This window comes from Harmonia axyridis, chromosome 2, assembly GCF_914767665.1.
Source record: "Harmonia axyridis chromosome 2, icHarAxyr1.1, whole genome shotgun sequence".
Lineage (NCBI taxonomy): Eukaryota > Metazoa > Arthropoda > Insecta > Coleoptera > Coccinellidae > Harmonia > Harmonia axyridis.
Genome location: NC_059502.1, coordinates 51,796,855 through 51,813,934, shown reverse-complemented (window position 1 = coordinate 51,813,934; position 17,080 = coordinate 51,796,855). Strand labels below are relative to the sequence as shown.

The 17,080-nt window shown below is 40.7% G+C and overlaps 2 protein-coding genes across 6 annotated transcripts in view; both read left to right on the top strand.

Moving 5' to 3' along the window:
* The window catches only part of LOC123672267 (serine/threonine-protein kinase N), an 86,997-nt gene that overhangs the window by 55,551 nt on the left and 14,366 nt on the right, over positions 1-17,080 (top strand). For all 4 annotated transcript variants that reach the window (XM_045606302.1, XM_045606301.1, XM_045606303.1 and 1 more), the window contains exons 4-5: positions 5,169-5,393; positions 15,435-15,695. In XM_045606302.1, the coding sequence (XP_045462258.1) occupies positions 5,169-5,393; positions 15,435-15,695 (486 nt within the window). The remainder of the gene's footprint in view (positions 1-5,168; positions 5,394-15,434; positions 15,696-17,080) is intronic.
* LOC123672268 lies at positions 5,416-15,364 on the top strand. 2 transcript variants are annotated; one of them, XM_045606305.1, is made up of 3 exons: positions 5,416-7,678; positions 11,811-12,795; positions 14,714-14,959. In XM_045606305.1, the coding sequence occupies exons 1-3, from the start codon at positions 6,809-6,811 to the stop codon at positions 14,809-14,811; spliced, it is 1,953 nt and encodes a 650-aa protein (XP_045462261.1). In that variant the 5' UTR covers positions 5,416-6,808; the 3' UTR covers positions 14,812-14,959. The 2 variants fall into 2 exon arrangements, with proteins under 2 accessions (XP_045462261.1, XP_045462260.1); XM_045606304.1 differs by having other exon boundaries at positions 5,420-7,678; positions 14,709-15,364.

The window sequence follows — 17,080 nt, the reverse complement described above, 5'->3', positions numbered from 1 at the left end:
GAGAGCCAAGTCAAGATTAAAGCATTTGGTGAAACTGGGCCTAATAGTGTTACGACGGATTTCATAAAACTTTGATTGACCGATAAACTCGTTGATTGTAGTATGAAATCTATGGAAATGTCAAAAATTAACTGAAATTGAACTTCTTCTTCTTCTTCAGCCCGTTTGAGTCCACTCCTGGACATAGGCCTCTTCCAATCGCCTCCATGTCGTCCTACACTGTGCTGTGAGAATCCAGTTCTTTCCTGCTCGCCTTTGAATGTCATCTCGCCATCTTAACAGGGGTCTGCCAACACTTCTTTTTGTCAGTCGTGGTCTCCACTGCATGATAATTTTCGTCCACTTCACATCATTCCGCGCGACATGACCAGCCCACCGCCATTTACTTCTAGCAGCTTGTTCTACTGCGTCACTTACTCTGGTTTTCGCCCTGATATTTTCATTTGTCTGCCTGTCTCTCAAGCTGATCCCGAGCATTGCTCGTTCCATCGCACGTTGGCAGACTCGCAGTCGTTGTGCGCTTTTCTTTGTTAGGGTAACTGTCTCGAGTCCGTACAACATGACTGGTAACACGCAAGCATCAGATACCTTTCGTTTTAAATTAATTGGCATTTTAGGTTCTTTGAGGATATGTGCCAGATTCCCAAAAGCCGCCCAAGCCAGCCTGATCCTTCTCCCTATTTCGGCTGTCTGGTTGTTCTTTCCCAGCATTATGTTGTGACCAAGATAAATATATTCCTCTACAACTTCAAGCACCTTATTATCGACAGTGACACAGATATTGTCTGGGCTCATGATCTTAGTTTTTTGCAGGTTCATTTCTAGGCCTACTATTTGTGACGCTTCCTTCAGGTCAAGTAACATACTGCTAAGCTCCCCTGCATTAGTGCTCATGAGTACAATGTCGTCGGCGAAACGGAGATGATTTAGGTATCTTCCGTCTATATTGACTCCCTTCTGTTGCCATGATAATTTCTTGAAGACATCTTCCAGCGCCAAGGTGAACAATTTCGGAGAGATCGAGTCGCCCTGTCTAACTCCTCTCTGTATTGGGATCTTATCCGTTGTTGTGTTTTCATCTATTTTGACGTGGAGCGTAGCATCTTTGTAGATGTCCTCAATGAGGTTTGTATATCTTGAGTCAATCCTTGCGTTGCTCATTGCCTCCATCACCGCCCATGTTTCCAATGAGTCAAATGCTTTCTTGTAATCAACGAAAGCGAGGTGTAACGGGACATTGTACTCTGTACATTTCTCAATAAGCGTGCGTATCGTTTGTATGTGGTCCAATGTACTGAAGCTGCTCCGGAAACCAGCCTGTTCCACAGGTTGATAAAAGTCAAACTTATTATTGAGGCGGTTGGTAATGATTTTGCTGAGGAGCTTATACAAAACGGATAGAAGGCTAATCGGTCTGTAGTTCTCGATGTTGGTTCGGTCCCCTTTTTTGAAGAGGATTATCACCTCGGCATTTCTCCATGTATCGGGAATTTTTCCCTCCTCCAGGCATCTGTTAAAAAGAATAATCAGTGCTTTCTCAAGAGTTTTACCTCCGTTCTTCAGCATCTCCACTGTAATGAGATCTTCTCCTGGAGCCTTCCGGTTCTTCATCTGCTTTAATGCCATTCTTAACTCTGCAGTGTCAACTTCCGGTATATCTTCGGAGCCCACATTTTGGACCATTTGAATTCTCGATCGGTTTGGTTTAGGTACCGATTGTCTGTAAAGTCCACTGTAAAATTGCTGGATGGTGGAAGTTATTTGCTGCCTCTCAGTAACAACTTCTCCTTGTTGGTTCTTAATTTTGTATATGAGCGACTTTTCTTTTGTTCTTTTCGACCGAAGTACTTTCATATTCATGTTGTTCTCGATAGCTTCGTTTATTGTTTGTGTGTTATACGATCTCAGGTCCTTTCTAATTGCCTTTTTCACCTTTCTATCCAGTGTTGGATACCCTGCTGAATCCCTATTCGTTTTTCTGCGTTCTGCCAATAGTTCATTGGTGTTTTTGCTAAGTTTCGTATCAGCTTTTGCCTTCATGGAGCATACACTCTTGGTAGCCACCTTAATACTGCCAACGATTTTTACGGCTATCTCGTTGAGTGTCAAATTTCTGAGGTTTTCTGTTGGTTCCAACTTCTTGTTGATTTGTGCGTTGTAGTCTTCTATTTTCTCTTTTAGTTGGTTCGAGGTTGGTCGAATGATTTTCTCCATTTGTTTTTTCCTTTCCAAGTGAGTGTTTATACTTATGGTGGCTCTAACTATTCTATGATCACTTCCGGTGTTGAAACGATTGAGGACCGATACATCGGTACAGAGTTGTTTATCTGTAGTGAGGATATAATCTATCTCATTTTTTATTGCGCCGTCTGGACTTCTCCAAGTCCATTTCCATTGAGGCTGCTTCTTAAAGAATGTGTTCATGCAGTACATTTGTTCTTTGTTCAGGAAGTCAAGCAACATTTCGCCTCTAATGTTTCGTGTCCCCAGTCCAAAGTTTCCGATGTTCAGACCGTCTGTCGCTGTTCTCTGTCCTACCTTGGCATTGAAGTCACCCATTATGATCTTGAATTTGGTGTTCTCTTGGTTCTTAGCTGTCGTTAGGTCTTCATAAAATTGTTCGACGTCTTCGTCTGTTGATGCGGATGTGGGGGCGTATGCCTGTATGATCTGTATGCTTTGTACTCTGTTCAGATGCAGCATGATATAGATAACACGATCTGATATGGCTTTGCTCTTAGTGACAAGATGTTTTATTCTGCTATTGACCATGATCGCCACTCCTCCTATGTGGTGACCTGTTTCTGAATTTCTTTGAAAAAGTACATGGCCAGATTTCAGAATCATATTGGCCTCGCCTTTCATTCTGGTCTCACTAATTCCAAGTATATCCCATTTGATGGTTTGAAGTTCTTTTTCTAGACTTAATAAGTGCTCTTCTAGTCTCATTGTGCGAATGTTGTATGTTGAAACCAAGATGTTCCTGTTGGTTTTCCGTTTTTTATCTGGTACTGCCGAAGTTCTGCCTCCCCCAGAATCCTTGAGGCTGACAGTGCGAGATTCTGAGCGCTTAGCTCTACTCGCCTGGGGTATTTCTGTTTTGTATTTCGACATTTTCATTTTTGGAAGGGGTTTGGCATTCAAACGCCACGCTTGCCGAGCGGGTTGGCGAGTTTGAACACAAACATAATTTGATCGAGAAAATCCCCACGATAAAAGTTTTATGAAACCCATCCTTAGTCTAGTACCGGGAGTTCTTTAGCTGCATGAGAAGTTTCGATGGTTGTTGTCTATATTTTGACGATTGAGAATATCAAACTGTGCTGACATCTCTGTTCAGCAAGGTTGGAAATTTCTCGTCAATCGCTTAACGCCAGAACAACGCTTCCAAATTGTTGTAATATACTCTGACTAAAAAAAAATCTGTTCGCTCTTTCACCTTTAATGCGGTGAAATTGTATAATGAGATGCTGATTGCATGTGGAGGTTCTTCTTTGAATTCATTGAGAAAAAATTGAAGAATGTTTTATTTTTGAGCCAGTTGCAGATTTTGTAGATAAGTTTCATTTTTGGTGATATTCATGATGTATATTATTTATGTTGTATTTCCTTTCATTAATTCTAATTTTTGTTTTTTTCTTTATTTGTATTTTGTTGGGGGTTGAGTGGAGTAGCCTTGGCTAGACTTCGCCCCTAGAATTTGTCAAATAAAGACACTATTATTATTATTAAGTTAAAGCTCTTCGTCAACATAATCGGCCTAGTGAGGAAGTAGTTCGGGCAGTTATTGATTGTTTTCGCATTTATTTCACTCTTCCCGATTCAAAACCATCAACAAGAAGAAATATGCGTACTGAAGAGAATATTACAAAGTGTTAAAAAAGACGCCGACGTGTCTATACATCGCCGTTATCAACTTGTTGACCTTTGTCCTTCTACTACTTTTTACTTAATGATCTTGGCTTATGCACCTGTAAAAATAGAGCTAGTGTAAGAATTTAAGCCAAATGACTATCGTTTTCGACGCGTTTTTGATAATTGGGCTAATTTGAAACTCACCGAAATTAAGCATTTTTAGCGAAGAATTGTGTTTAGTGATGAATCTCATTTCTGGTTAAATGGCTTAGCTAATAAGCAAAATTGCCGTATATGGAGCAAAGACAATCCTCAAACCCAGGGCCGCCGACAGGAGCGGCATACCGGACATTTTGCCGGGACACTAAGTTGTAGGGACGCAAAGTCGGTTGATATTACAAGACTTTTTGCACCTTTAAGACCTACTTGTCTCTTTACTGAAATCTTAGAAATCTTATACCTAAATAGAGCTTCGTACTTTTGAAAAATGCAGACTATTTTCGATGAAATCGACAGAACGTCGTTTGATTTGAAAAGATGATTTTGAATTGAAAAATACGATTTCATATGAAATTAAAAAGATGCCTGAGAGAATTAACACAGGCATCTTTGAAGAAAATTCATATAAATTAGGCAAGGCAGGGCGGCGAAATTTCATTTCACCATTTACGCCATATGGCCACTTTTTCCAATGAATACTCATTGGAAAAAGTAATGAAAAGTTGGACTGATTCCAACAATATTTCTGTTTTGTAAAATCATTTGAAGTTCTCAAGCCCTTAAAAAATACCCATTATAATTGGATACTTTGTAACGCTGCTCCTCCAAACAATTGTCTTCGATCCTCTTTACAAACTGAATTAATATTTGAAAAGAAAAAGAAGTACAATTTCCAAGTGTGTAATTATATCATACGATATTAATTATCTGTCTGGTTAATGTATAGGCAAAATACCATCAACATAACCATTGTCAAACAGAAGATTTCCACGCCATTACGTAGGAATCATAATCGAAAGTAACCCAAGGAGAATGCATGTCATCGAGGGAGAATAGCGATATACCGGTTTCACCCTTATTAGGGATCATCAGTACCGCATAACGGCGTGGAAATCTTCTGTTTGACAATGGTTATGTTGATGGCATTTTGCTGATACAATAACCAGATAGATAATTAATATCGTATGATATTATTACACACTTGGAAATTGTACTTCTTTTTCTTTTCATCATTCATTTCCAAATATCAGCCGTTTTATTTATAATGATTCAATCTTTGTTGTTAATTTTTATTTATTTGGCTTTCTCTTCAGATGAAACACGATGAAGATTCGAAGCACCGAGGATCGATGTACGACCTGACGGCCAACGGCGACTCGACACCGAGAAGGGAACTGGAGCCATGCGTCGACGACAGAATTGAAGATTTGAAACATAGGTTGAGGGTTGAGGCTGCAGTGGTGGAGGGCGCCAAGAATGTGATCAGACTCTTGCAGAACGGTAACAAAGATAAAAGCGATAAGAAAGCCCTCAATGAGGTGAGTCTGTGTGAGAACATGGCATTTTTGTTAGACAAGTTTGAATCTTACCTTGGTTTATGGTTCTCGCCTATAATTTTTATGGTTATTGAATTTAAAGCCGATGTGACATTTGAAGCTATCAGGTCCAAGTAAGGCCTCAAGTCTAGGTCGATGAAGCTAGTGTCCAATGGCTTTTAATAAGGAATTAGAGTTGTGAAGAATATACTTTGATTGTTGTTTTATAAGGAATACGTTGAGTAAGTTTTAGAATGTTTTATAAACGAAGATTTATTAATTTTCAAGATCATCACTTCATAGTATCGAAAAGAATGAGGAAAGCACTGACGTAAAGCATGCTCAACTTCAGGTTGTGATCCAGCCGGCGGGATCAGCGGTGGCGATGATCTCCCCAGTCTCTGCTAATATTGATAATTGGAGAGATGATTCTTTCTGCAATTTAGAGTCAGTGCTATCCTCACTTTTTTCTATATCTTCAGGAGTTGCAGTGCTGAATGATTGAAATATTGCCATTATTCTATTTATTCATCTAAACAATTTGGAGTAAATAATAATTGGAATCGCTTCATAATAAAATGGGAAATAAAGAAACATTGTGTAAAATTTTCCGTGGATTTTGAATGTTGTAATGTTTCGGAGTCAATCAATTCTATTGAAAGTTGTTGCGCATGGGATCGATGTTTTTGCAACATAGTCAATTCGCACACCGTAACATTACCCTCTAGCGAAGTCTTACCGGCAAATTTCGCATCGTAATCGAGAAAAAACATCTGTCGACCGAGTTCAACGCGTCCCGCCCACCCGACGTCCCTGAAACGCCACCGCGTGATCGAAGAATCCACCGCCGCACAGTCAGTCACGTTGTCTTTCATTGTTTTCGGCGGTCCAAAAATTGCCCGGTTAGCTTACCAGCCATTAAGCGAGCGTCTAAGTTTCAGTTCGGACGCCGGGCGTCGTGGTCGTTTCCGATTTACTCGATTGCTGATCTGCCTAGGGATCGATTTGGCAGAAAAAAAATAGATAAGCTAATTTCGACTAGTTGTTTGCGTTAGTGTTTCGACAGCAAGAGTTTTCGGTTTCGGGGCGGATCTTCGAGTTTCCTTTGTTTGTTTTTGCGGCGATTACATTGGGAAATCGGGATAATCGCAGGTGTAGCTAGGAATGCTCCACACGCGATAATATTATCGCGTTGTGCCAGTGCGCCGCCGAAAATAGACGCTGCATGTGTCCGCCGAACCTAAACAAGTGGGACAGCCGAAATCGTTTAGCACGTGCGCGGTGCCAAAATCAGAAATGTAATTTTCTTTTCCGACATGCCGACATCGAGATCGCTATCGGTGTAGCAGAGTTCGATATAGACGTGTTCTTCCTGTATCTCGAGCCAGTACGGAGATGACGACGGCGTAGTAGCAACCATGTACGGCCGATCGGAGACCCCTGGACAATGGTCCGTTTACGCGGAGTTCACCATATCGCATCCGGGATCTGGGGATCCGGACAACGTTCCCCGAACGCGGACCGAGCAGAACGACAACAGCGTACGCATGACCTACTCGTGGAACTCGCAGAACAACCATACTACGGGCGCCGCATGGGTTCCTTCGGAAACCGCTTCGACTTACTCCGACAACCGGCCCGAAGCTTCCTACGGCTTCCAAAAAGGCAACCTGCTGTTCACGTCTACCCCGCCGCCGAGAAGACCCTCCAACCTCCCAGCCGGTAGTAGGTTGAACCCGCAAGAATCTTCCGGTTACGGCAGCAACCTGCTGTCGCCGAGCTCGATATCCAGCGGGCAGAACACCAAGTGCAGGAGCACCTGCAACATCACCCTCGGCAACCAGTACCCGTGCCATCACCACTGCGGCAGGACGCAGAGCCTGAGGTGTCAGACGCCGAGTTCGAGGAGCGACCTCAAGAACGCCTACTACGGTTGCGGCGACCCGTGGTGTCACCATCTGAGGACGGGCGACGACGTTTCGATGGGCGGACGGTGTTCCCCCGTTCAGGAGGCGTGCGAGGACTGCTCGAGTCTAAACGGCAGGTCGACGAACAAGGCCGCCACCAGGTCGTTGTCCAGGGAGCTGGACGGCAGGAAGGACGTAAGCGTGCAGACGTTCGAGATGGTGGACAAGTGTACGTCGCCGTTTTTGAGAGAAGACACCGGGGAGAAGAAGAGGAGCAGGAAGGTTAGAAGGAGGTCTTTGTCGTCGCAACATCGTAAGACGCAGGAATCTTGTTCTCCGTCTTCTTTTACGCCCGACAGTTTGGAGAGCGGACGAAGTCAGGTGAGTTGCTGGCTTTTTAATTATTAAGGTTTGATTATTTCAACAGTCTACATCCCCAATCGCCCTTGAGGTAACCCAGATTTGTGGTTACTTATAAATTTGTAATGTGGGATAGAAAAAAATCTCTATTAAAACTCACGATGGCTTTATTCATAGTCATACGTGAATCCTGTCTAGAGAAACATTGAAACAATACGAATAATTTAACGTTCAACTGGACAGTTTTTTCGAATAGGCCTGCACCAGCAACTAGAAGAAAATCTACATTTCAGTGAAGAGAATAATAAAAATAAAATATGCATTCTTAGAGTGGCTTTACCTTGTATCATAGAAGTAGGTGCACTGTCAAGTCAATATTATACTAGCCAATATAATGAAGGGAAATCTAATAAGAGGTTTAATTTTGAATTTGCTGCTATATGGGCAGCTGTCACTTATGGAGTTTACATCTTTTGACTTTTCACCAGTAAAGACTATGCCGTTACTGAAAAAGGAAGATGTAAGCTTCTATAACGGAAATTGTCAAAATTAACTACAAAAATGGTGAAAATTTTGAAGTCGCATTTCACAAAACTAAAGTACTTTTGGATCGTCGTTAAGTACCCTTTCGGTCGGCAATAGTCAAACTTGTGGAATAATTTGAGCTGTTGGGACAAACTAGTGATGTGAAGAATTGAAACCGTGCGCGTCGCTCAAGAACAACTGTGTATATTGATAAAATCCCAGGATTGTCGATTCCTCGTCGATCATGGGAATTAGGCATTTCACAAACTACATTACACCGTATTTCGCATGAAGACTTGGATCTTGAGGCTTATGAAGTTCAGTTAGCATAAAAACTTAAGCCGGTTGGTCAGCAACTTCGTATCTTTTTGGATAGGGTCCTTGAAATGCATCAAAGTGATTCGGATTTTCATCGAAAAATCATCTTCGGTGATGAGGCTCGTTTTCACCTCGGAGGCTACGTTAATAAGCAGATTTGTCGCATTCAAGGCTGGAAAAATCCAAAAAATGATTGTTGAAAATCCTCTGTACCCTCCACGTGTTACAGTTTGGTGCGGTTTTTTGGTGGTGGAATGTTTTGTACTTCGAAAATGCTGGTGCAACTGTTGATTGGATTGCACTACCATGGTTAATGATTTTTCATGGCCGGAATTGGAAGTTTATTTCCAACAAGAAGGCGTTACGTGCCACAAAAGCAACAATCGCAATTTTGTAAGAAAAGTTTACTGGCCGTGTTATTTTCTTTGAAGAAGTGATCAAAATTGTTCACCAGGATATTTTGATTTCAACTCTTGACTTTTTCTTTGGGGTCACGGGACAGATAAGTTCAATGCCAATCCTCCACAATTGATTCAGGACCTCAAAGATGGAATTCGTGAAGTTATCGAGGAGCTTCAAATCTGCGAATTGGTCATGACATATTTGATGAAAAGGATATGCTGTAGTAACCATAAACTTCGTTTTCCATCGTTAATGGCATACCATCCTCTTCCTTTTTGAAAAGGAAAAACATCCATGGATTTTTCCGTTTTATATCAAAATCAAACCTCTTATTCGAAAACCTAAATCGGAGGACAAATTTTAGGAAACAAAAGTCCTATAACATAGGCCCCCAAAAGCTTTGTTTTCGAGATACAAGGTGTTGCAGTTTGATTCTTTCAAGTTTTTTTTTTATAACATTTGCACTTCACAAGATATTAATCTGAAATTTGACAAAGATCAATTCAGAGTTCACATCACGTGATATGTCAATTCACATTGCAAATCTGCAGGGTACTCGCTTTTTTCCTCTAGAACTCTTTTTTTTTTTTTGAGAGACTGGTAGTTTGAAAAAACGTGAAAAGAAACTTTGATCCAGTACCAAATTTTCTCTGCAATTTCTTTAAATCAAGGAAAAATAATGGTTTCGTGTAATAGCTAGAATCGCCAGCTTTAAGAACTACCGATGTCACACAAACAATTGTATTCGATAGTTAAAACAAGCTGACCGTTCTTGATACTCAATATATTATTCATTTTCTCACCTGGATTGGGCCCGTTGCCTATTTTGTCAACAGGTGTTTCAAAGAGAGGTCGAACATCAGTGCTTTTTTGTACAGCCAGGTCGTTTATTTTTAGCTAGAACTATGTCTATTCTCGGCGAAAAAACCTTGTGTTTGCATTTATCAAAGAACTAGATAAACATACAGGGTGTTCTATTGACGTGACGCTTTATAACGGTCAAGTGCTGAAATTTTCAATTTTTTTTTCGACGCAATATCATTATGTTCCTTCTGAGCTTAATTGAATTGTTTGGAAATACATAGGGTATACCAAAAAAGCGTAATTGACCAAACATGTTTTTTCTTATGGAACACACTTTTCATTCAATTTTTATGGCATAAATATAGTTTGTTCTAAGTTCCATATGCTTAAAACTTTTTGAGATATTTCGATTTTTCATAAATTGGAGGATCTTGGAAAAACTAATAATTTAGAAATGAATTTATTCATTCGAATTATATTGTGAAAGTGAGTACTAGATCAATTTTTTGATAATCTGTGAGAATTCTTCTGGGTGTTCAAAATGAGATGATTCATTATTAACTCATTCAAACTTCAATATTGGACTTATTCCAAATGGCACGCCTCGTACCTATTTTATTTTTTTATTAGGTAGCAAATTTTATTATCTTGGAAAAATTGTCTACCAAATGAGAACATATAATATGGGGTGTGCCATTTGGAATATGCCCGATATAAACGCTTGAAAAGTCATCGATGAGTCATCTCATTTTGAACACCCAGTAGAATTCTTAAGGCGGCCCCGTTCGGATCATTTTACCACAGACTAACCAGACAATTCACTCTGCCGTTTTTAGGCACGGCGTTTCGTTGACCTTGAATTTCACTATGAACTACTGTAGTAAAAAATGACAAAGATAACCGAACTTCCCACTCTTTCTAAAAGGTTCAAAACGCATGTGATTTGTCAGATTAACCCATTCAAATTTTTGAATTCACCCGACTGCTTATATTCAACTCCTATTCTCTTTGAATATTGAATACCAAGCTAAATTTATCACACCTCAAGAATTAAAAATTACACCACACTTCTAACAATACACTAAAATAACTTAGTGTGAAAGTATGTATCAAAAATGAAATTCCTTGGAATACTAGCATGATTCTAAAAAAAAAACGTCTATTGGTTGCTTCTTAGAATCTCATTAATGTTCTAAGGGTTGCTTGGTATCTCTGAGATTCAAAAAATCTTTTTCGTCTTACTGACGAATGACTCCTCTGTTTACGGCAGACTATGATTGCAAGGAGAGCTCGAGCAGCGATCCTACATTGAGAGAAATATTTGAATGTAGAATTATTTGCGATTAATATTTTAAATCAAGCAAGAACAAAATAAAATTTATTTTCTTAGAACCGTCATTTTCAATAACATAACCTAAGCGAACGCAAAATCCACGATTCAAATTGAACTATCGCTGCGATTAGTCGAAAGAATCAATCTAGCTTTCTGATTGGTCACCCCGAATCACCCCGAACTCATTCATAAATACGAGTAGAGCGAATTCGAGGTCAACGAAACGGCGGTGACGATTTCCTTTGTAAATGCATAGAGTGAAACATCTGTAGTAATCTGTGATTTTACAGTCGGGCAGCTCGAGACACGGCCGCACGACTGTAAATCAGAGAATGAACTTGACTGCCCGACTGAAATCTCTTGGGTGCCTGGCTTCCAAAGTCTCGAGAGAACGACTCGTGAGTGGTGGGCATTAATGATTATCAAAAACTCAGTACATACCTCTGTTCTACTAGTATTCACTTTCAAAATCTCATTCAAATAAATTAATTCATTTTGAAGTTATTGGATTTTTCCAAAGACTCCAATTTTTGAAAAATCGAAATAACTCAAAAACGGTATGTTTTAAGCATATGAAACATGGCTTCATTTATTTCGTGCAATTTGAAAATTCAATGAAAAAACAGGGTGTTCCAAAAAAACATATGTTGGATATTTACACTTTTTTTGTTTAAGTAGTATAAAAAGCTTCTTTTTCTAAAATTCAAATATTTCCTCCCCTCCAGATTTCGTATATGATTACATGGATTTTAGTTCTCTCTCTTTTTTCAGAAATCACGAAGTCTCGTACGTTCCCCGAAGCTGAGCAGAATACCGCATACGAAAACCGACAAATCCGAACTGTCCACGACCACCGGAACAGGGACCGACGACAAATCCAGCGGTTCCAAAAAGCCCAGGACCGTACACATCGACGTCTATTGCACCGGAACCGAAGCCGAATCCGATTCTACCAACAGCGATCTATCGGATAACGATACCGCATCGACTCCCCAAACGGTATTCGAATCGGAACAAGTCAAGATAACGCATAAGCGCGCAGACGTTGACGAGGAGCCTATGACCATTCGTCGGGAGGGTGACAACACCTCCTTTCGTCTTAAGGAACGACCAAACGAAGACAAATCAGACTCGGACGACGGAGCCAGCATGGCGTACCCCTCCAAGTTGAGCTCCTACTCGACCATCAGAGATTTCGCCTCCAGCATCTCCAGCGTTCCGAGATCCTGGACCAACTACTCGATGTCGAGTTGCGCCATCCCGGATCCGGATTACGATTCGGTCGCCAATACCTCCTGGAAGGATAACACGTATTCGGATATCGGGAGCAGGTCCAGCATAGCCGGTACCGAAAGCTCACTCTTCGTACCGAGAAGATTGCTGAACAAAGACAGCAGTATCGACGAGCGACCTGAGCTGGTGGGTAAGGAGGGATCCAAGTCGCCCAGCCTGCAACTGAGCGACAGTTTCGAGTACGCCAACTCCGAGGATAAGATGCGGATCAGGAGGATGGAACACGTGTGGCAGAAAGATAAGGTCGACAAGGGTTCGGATGAACGTTCGGAGTCCAAACGGGTACAGCAAGCGAAGAGAATGAACGAGTACATCCAGAAGAAATTGAGGCATCTGGCTAAGAAGGAATCTAAAGAAACGGATTCGGACGAAAGTGCCGATTCGGGTGACGGTTGGACTTTTGTTAAGGATAATACTGGCGGGAGTGGCACGGTCAAGAGAACTGCTAAAGAAGCAACGAATGGTAAGTTGAGATTTATGTTGCATAGTTAAATTACTTATGACTACATTATGCAAAAGAAACAAGGAGCAAAATTCATAATTCCGTTATTCAATTCAAGGTTAGCCTGAGTTTGTATCACTGGAGATATGAGAACGTGCCCAACTAGGCATTGGAGATCATTACAGATCTCACAACTCTTCATCTGTGATATAAAAGATAATCCATGTGGCCAATCCAAAACTATCCAGTAAAGGTACCGGCAATGAGGGAATCAGGAATTAGAGAGCCTGACCAATTACATACTATCAACGAACCATTGCAGTGACGATATGATAAAGTAAATTGGCATCGAGAAAAGCTTCACTACGATACTAAGTAGAGGGAGTCCACAATCCTAGTTGTCAGAAATGAACCTAAAAAGAAGCTATCACATTTCTGATAATTTCTTACTAGTTTAATTTCCACACATCTTTCTATTGCAAGTATCTCTGCCTGAAAGACATTTAGACAGCGGCCCAACGATGGTGAGCATTTGGTGCCAGTCTCCAATACTACAGCTCCAATCCCCGTCATGGTTTTAGAACCATTTGTTTACCATTTAATGGTATTCTTTTCGATAACTGGAATTGTGGACTCTTTTTCCCAAGTCGTCGTTAATGAAGACACTGAGACAAATGAAGAAAACCATCGGACCTCTCCCTCTCTTTATAAAATAATGGCTTCAAAACAATCCCATGCAAAATAGAGACAATCTTTCCATTGGTGTATACTGTATATGGTATATTAGGTGGAGCAAAAAGAAATCCATTATTGTTTCAATAGATGGCTTCAGTTATCTGTATCCCGCGTTGTATAAGTCTGATCGTGTTCCGCATGCCAGGCGGCTGAGAATGTAAATAGTGTTTATGGTTCTGATACTGTAGCAGCCAATCACGCGCTATATTGGTTTCGTCGATACCGTTTCAGTAATTTCGATGTTAGAGATGCACCACGCATTGTAAGGCCAATTGTCGAAAATGTCGATAAAGTTATGGACATTGTCGAGTCCGACTGTCATGTAAGCACTGTTTCGATTGCCCAATACTAAATATTGCTAAATAAGCTCGATGTATTGGTACTACACGAGTTAACGCATAACACCTCATGGAAAAGTGGATCACTTACGACAACGTCAAGCGAAAACGGTCGTGGTCGAAACTGGTGAGCCGGTGGAAACGGTGACCAAGCTCGGATTGACTGCCACCAAAAGTTTGGTGTGTATTTCATGGGATTGGCAGGGAATTATCTACTATGAGCTGTCCCCCTACTACATAACTCTTAACAATTGGACCGTTTGAACGAAACAATCGATAGTGACTTGCCAGAAGCTCCGGGAGCTTGGTTGGGAGGTTCTTATGCCCGCCACTCACGAGGCATTTTCTCGAGCATCTGGAAGCCAGGCACCAAAAAGATTCTAGTCGGGCAGTCAAGTTCATTCTCTGATTTACAGTCGTGCGGCCCTGTCACGAGTTTCCCGACTGTTAAATGATACGAACGCTCGACCATGGGTTCCTCGTGAGTGGCCTCCTTCATGCATCTACCTTATAGTCCAGACCTGGCACTAAATGATTGATTACTATCAGTTCCCGTTCATGGTGATCAATTTTGTTGGTGAAAAATTCGCTTTAATAGAGGCTTGTGGAAATCGACTATGTCAATTTTTGCATATAGGGGCGAGGACATCTATGAGAGAGACCTAATGATATTATAACCTTCAAACTGGCAACAAGTTATTGAACAAAACGGCGCATATTCGACTCAAATTAGATCATTCCAACTATGGTTAATAAAGCCTTGTTTTTAAAACTATAATAATGGATTTCTTTTTTACTACACCTTATAGTCTATTCACTGAAATTTATTTCAAAATGAAACTTGATTGACCTCATTTTCAGAACAGACAAAAACGGACCGTTCGAAAGACGAAGTGAAAGGAACGAAGAGTCCACCCAAATCGAAGGAACCGAAGAAAAAACCCGTTTTGGTCGATCAGGGTAGCCTGAGCGATTCCAGTCCATCGCCCTCTTGTCGAACGCCCAGCTCGGCGGCGCTTCTGCAACGTTTGAGCCTCGATCCGACGCTTCGAGCTCCCTTCACCTTGGCTCCGGGCCTCTACACCGAACAGAGAAGTATAGCGAAAAAATTCGGACCAGTGATTAGTGCCTTCAAGAAACCCGGACACCACATAGGACCGGTGCGGAATCCGGAATGCGCGTGCGCCCATTGCCGAAGTTACTACGAGAGCGCGAGTTTTCGATCGAGAACTAGGTCCCTCGGGGATCCCCCGTCGCAGAACTGGAAGAGTCCCTTAAGTACATAGTGGAAAATGCCATTCGGTTTTTAATTTTGTGATTTTATTTATTTATATTATATTGTATTTGATAATTTAGACTTTGTCGAGTTGTTTCTTCTCGGGACCGCTGAAAGAATCGTCAGCAAGGCCAGTCAGAGGTCCCTGCCATATACACCTCCACAGCGGAGCTTGCTAAGACAAAGCTCAATTAAAGTAAAACAAATATCAATGCGAAATTCTGCGAGAACCATAAACCAATGAAATTCGAACAGATTAGATATTACCAGACCATCGAATGATTGTTTAATGTCCGTTATTCGTTTCTCAGGCGCAAGACAGCTTAAGGGCGAGCAGTATGAAATTAGACTTGTTGAGAAAATCGCTGGAAGTGAGGAAATCCGAACTGCCAAGTGACTCGCCCATTGCTCAACAGTTGAAAGAAGAACTTGCTAACACGCAGACGTTCAGTCCGATGTCTGTGCATTACACGAGTCTTCAACCCTTTAGAGAGAGACCCGGGAACAATAAGATGCCAATTAATTCGTCTTCCACATTTAATAGATGCGCAGCTGTCACTGGCGTGTTAGAGGTAAGAATCTTTATTGTTTTTCCTATTTAGCTCCTAAAAAAAATGATATGGTGGTTTGAAAGGATGCTCACGTAGATTTCAGAAATAAGGGTGCATGGGAAGTTTCGATGGCTGTTGCTAAGATGTCTAAAAACATGGTGTATGCACTCGTCAATTTTTGAATGGAATGACATTCGACCAAATTAAGAATATTAGTTTTATTTCGTGCCGGCGCCGCAATGTCATACTTGTCATTCCGATCTTTTCTCCTTTGATTTCGACAGGATTCATTAATTAAAACCCTATTTTAGCCAATCAGAAGCGATGTGTAACCGAATATTATCCTGCAAAGCCGTGAAACAAAACACAAAACGTTCCAGAATTGCTTACACATGTCATAACTATAATGCAAGGTACATAGGTATAGGATATCCAAAGTCACTTGAACTAGTCCATATAAACGCTTGGTCATAGATGTCCCTTTGAAGTGGTTACCGCGATCCGCTAAATACCGGGGTTTATTTGAAAGTACTGTTAGGCAATAAATTCACTGGCCCCAAAGGAATTTCTGGAAATTTGGACAACCCTTGTATAATCGAAATATTCAGCTTCCTCCAAGTAAATTTGGATCTACTATACAAAATGTAATAAAACGCATAAATAATAAATAACAAGAATCTGTCATAACGGCTGCAGATTTAAGGTCGATAGTCTGGATAGGCGTCGCACCATAAGGAGGGCTATTCTTGGATCATAATCTGATTTGAATTACAAAATGTGAAGCTAGGTGTGGGTATTTCTTATTATTTTTTATTTGTTTAATCATTGCATAGCTCGCAATTGGCTTCGATTTCTTTTGTTTTTTATTTTTCACATGGAATGTATTTAGTTTAATAAGGTTTCATTTCTTGTAATTTTTTTGCCCATTCTGTAATTGGCTTAGGCTGTTGAATGGTGTAATAAATAAATAAATAAATATCTTGTTAGTATCGCCATAGTATAATAATAATCCTTATACTATGGTAGCGCTATCTACAGTTGACTTAACGACTCTTAACTAATATTCTCAAAACTGGCAAAGCAAAATCTAATAAGTCCATACACTAGGTTTTTAGACATCTTAGGTGTTGCCTATGGTTTGACAGTTGAAAATGTCATATTGTGTTCAGTAAGGTTTAGCAATTCATCATGAAACGTTCAACGCCAGAACAACGCTTTCAAATTGTGGAAATTTATTTTGAAAAAATAAATCAGTTCGTCTAGTTCATAGAGTATTTCGTCCATTTTTCGGTCAACAAAATCGGTCAGTGACCAAACAATTCGTGCAGATCGTTTTCACACTAATTTTACTCCTCTCGATTCAAAACTATCAACAAGACAACAATGTGCATACTGAAAAGTATTGC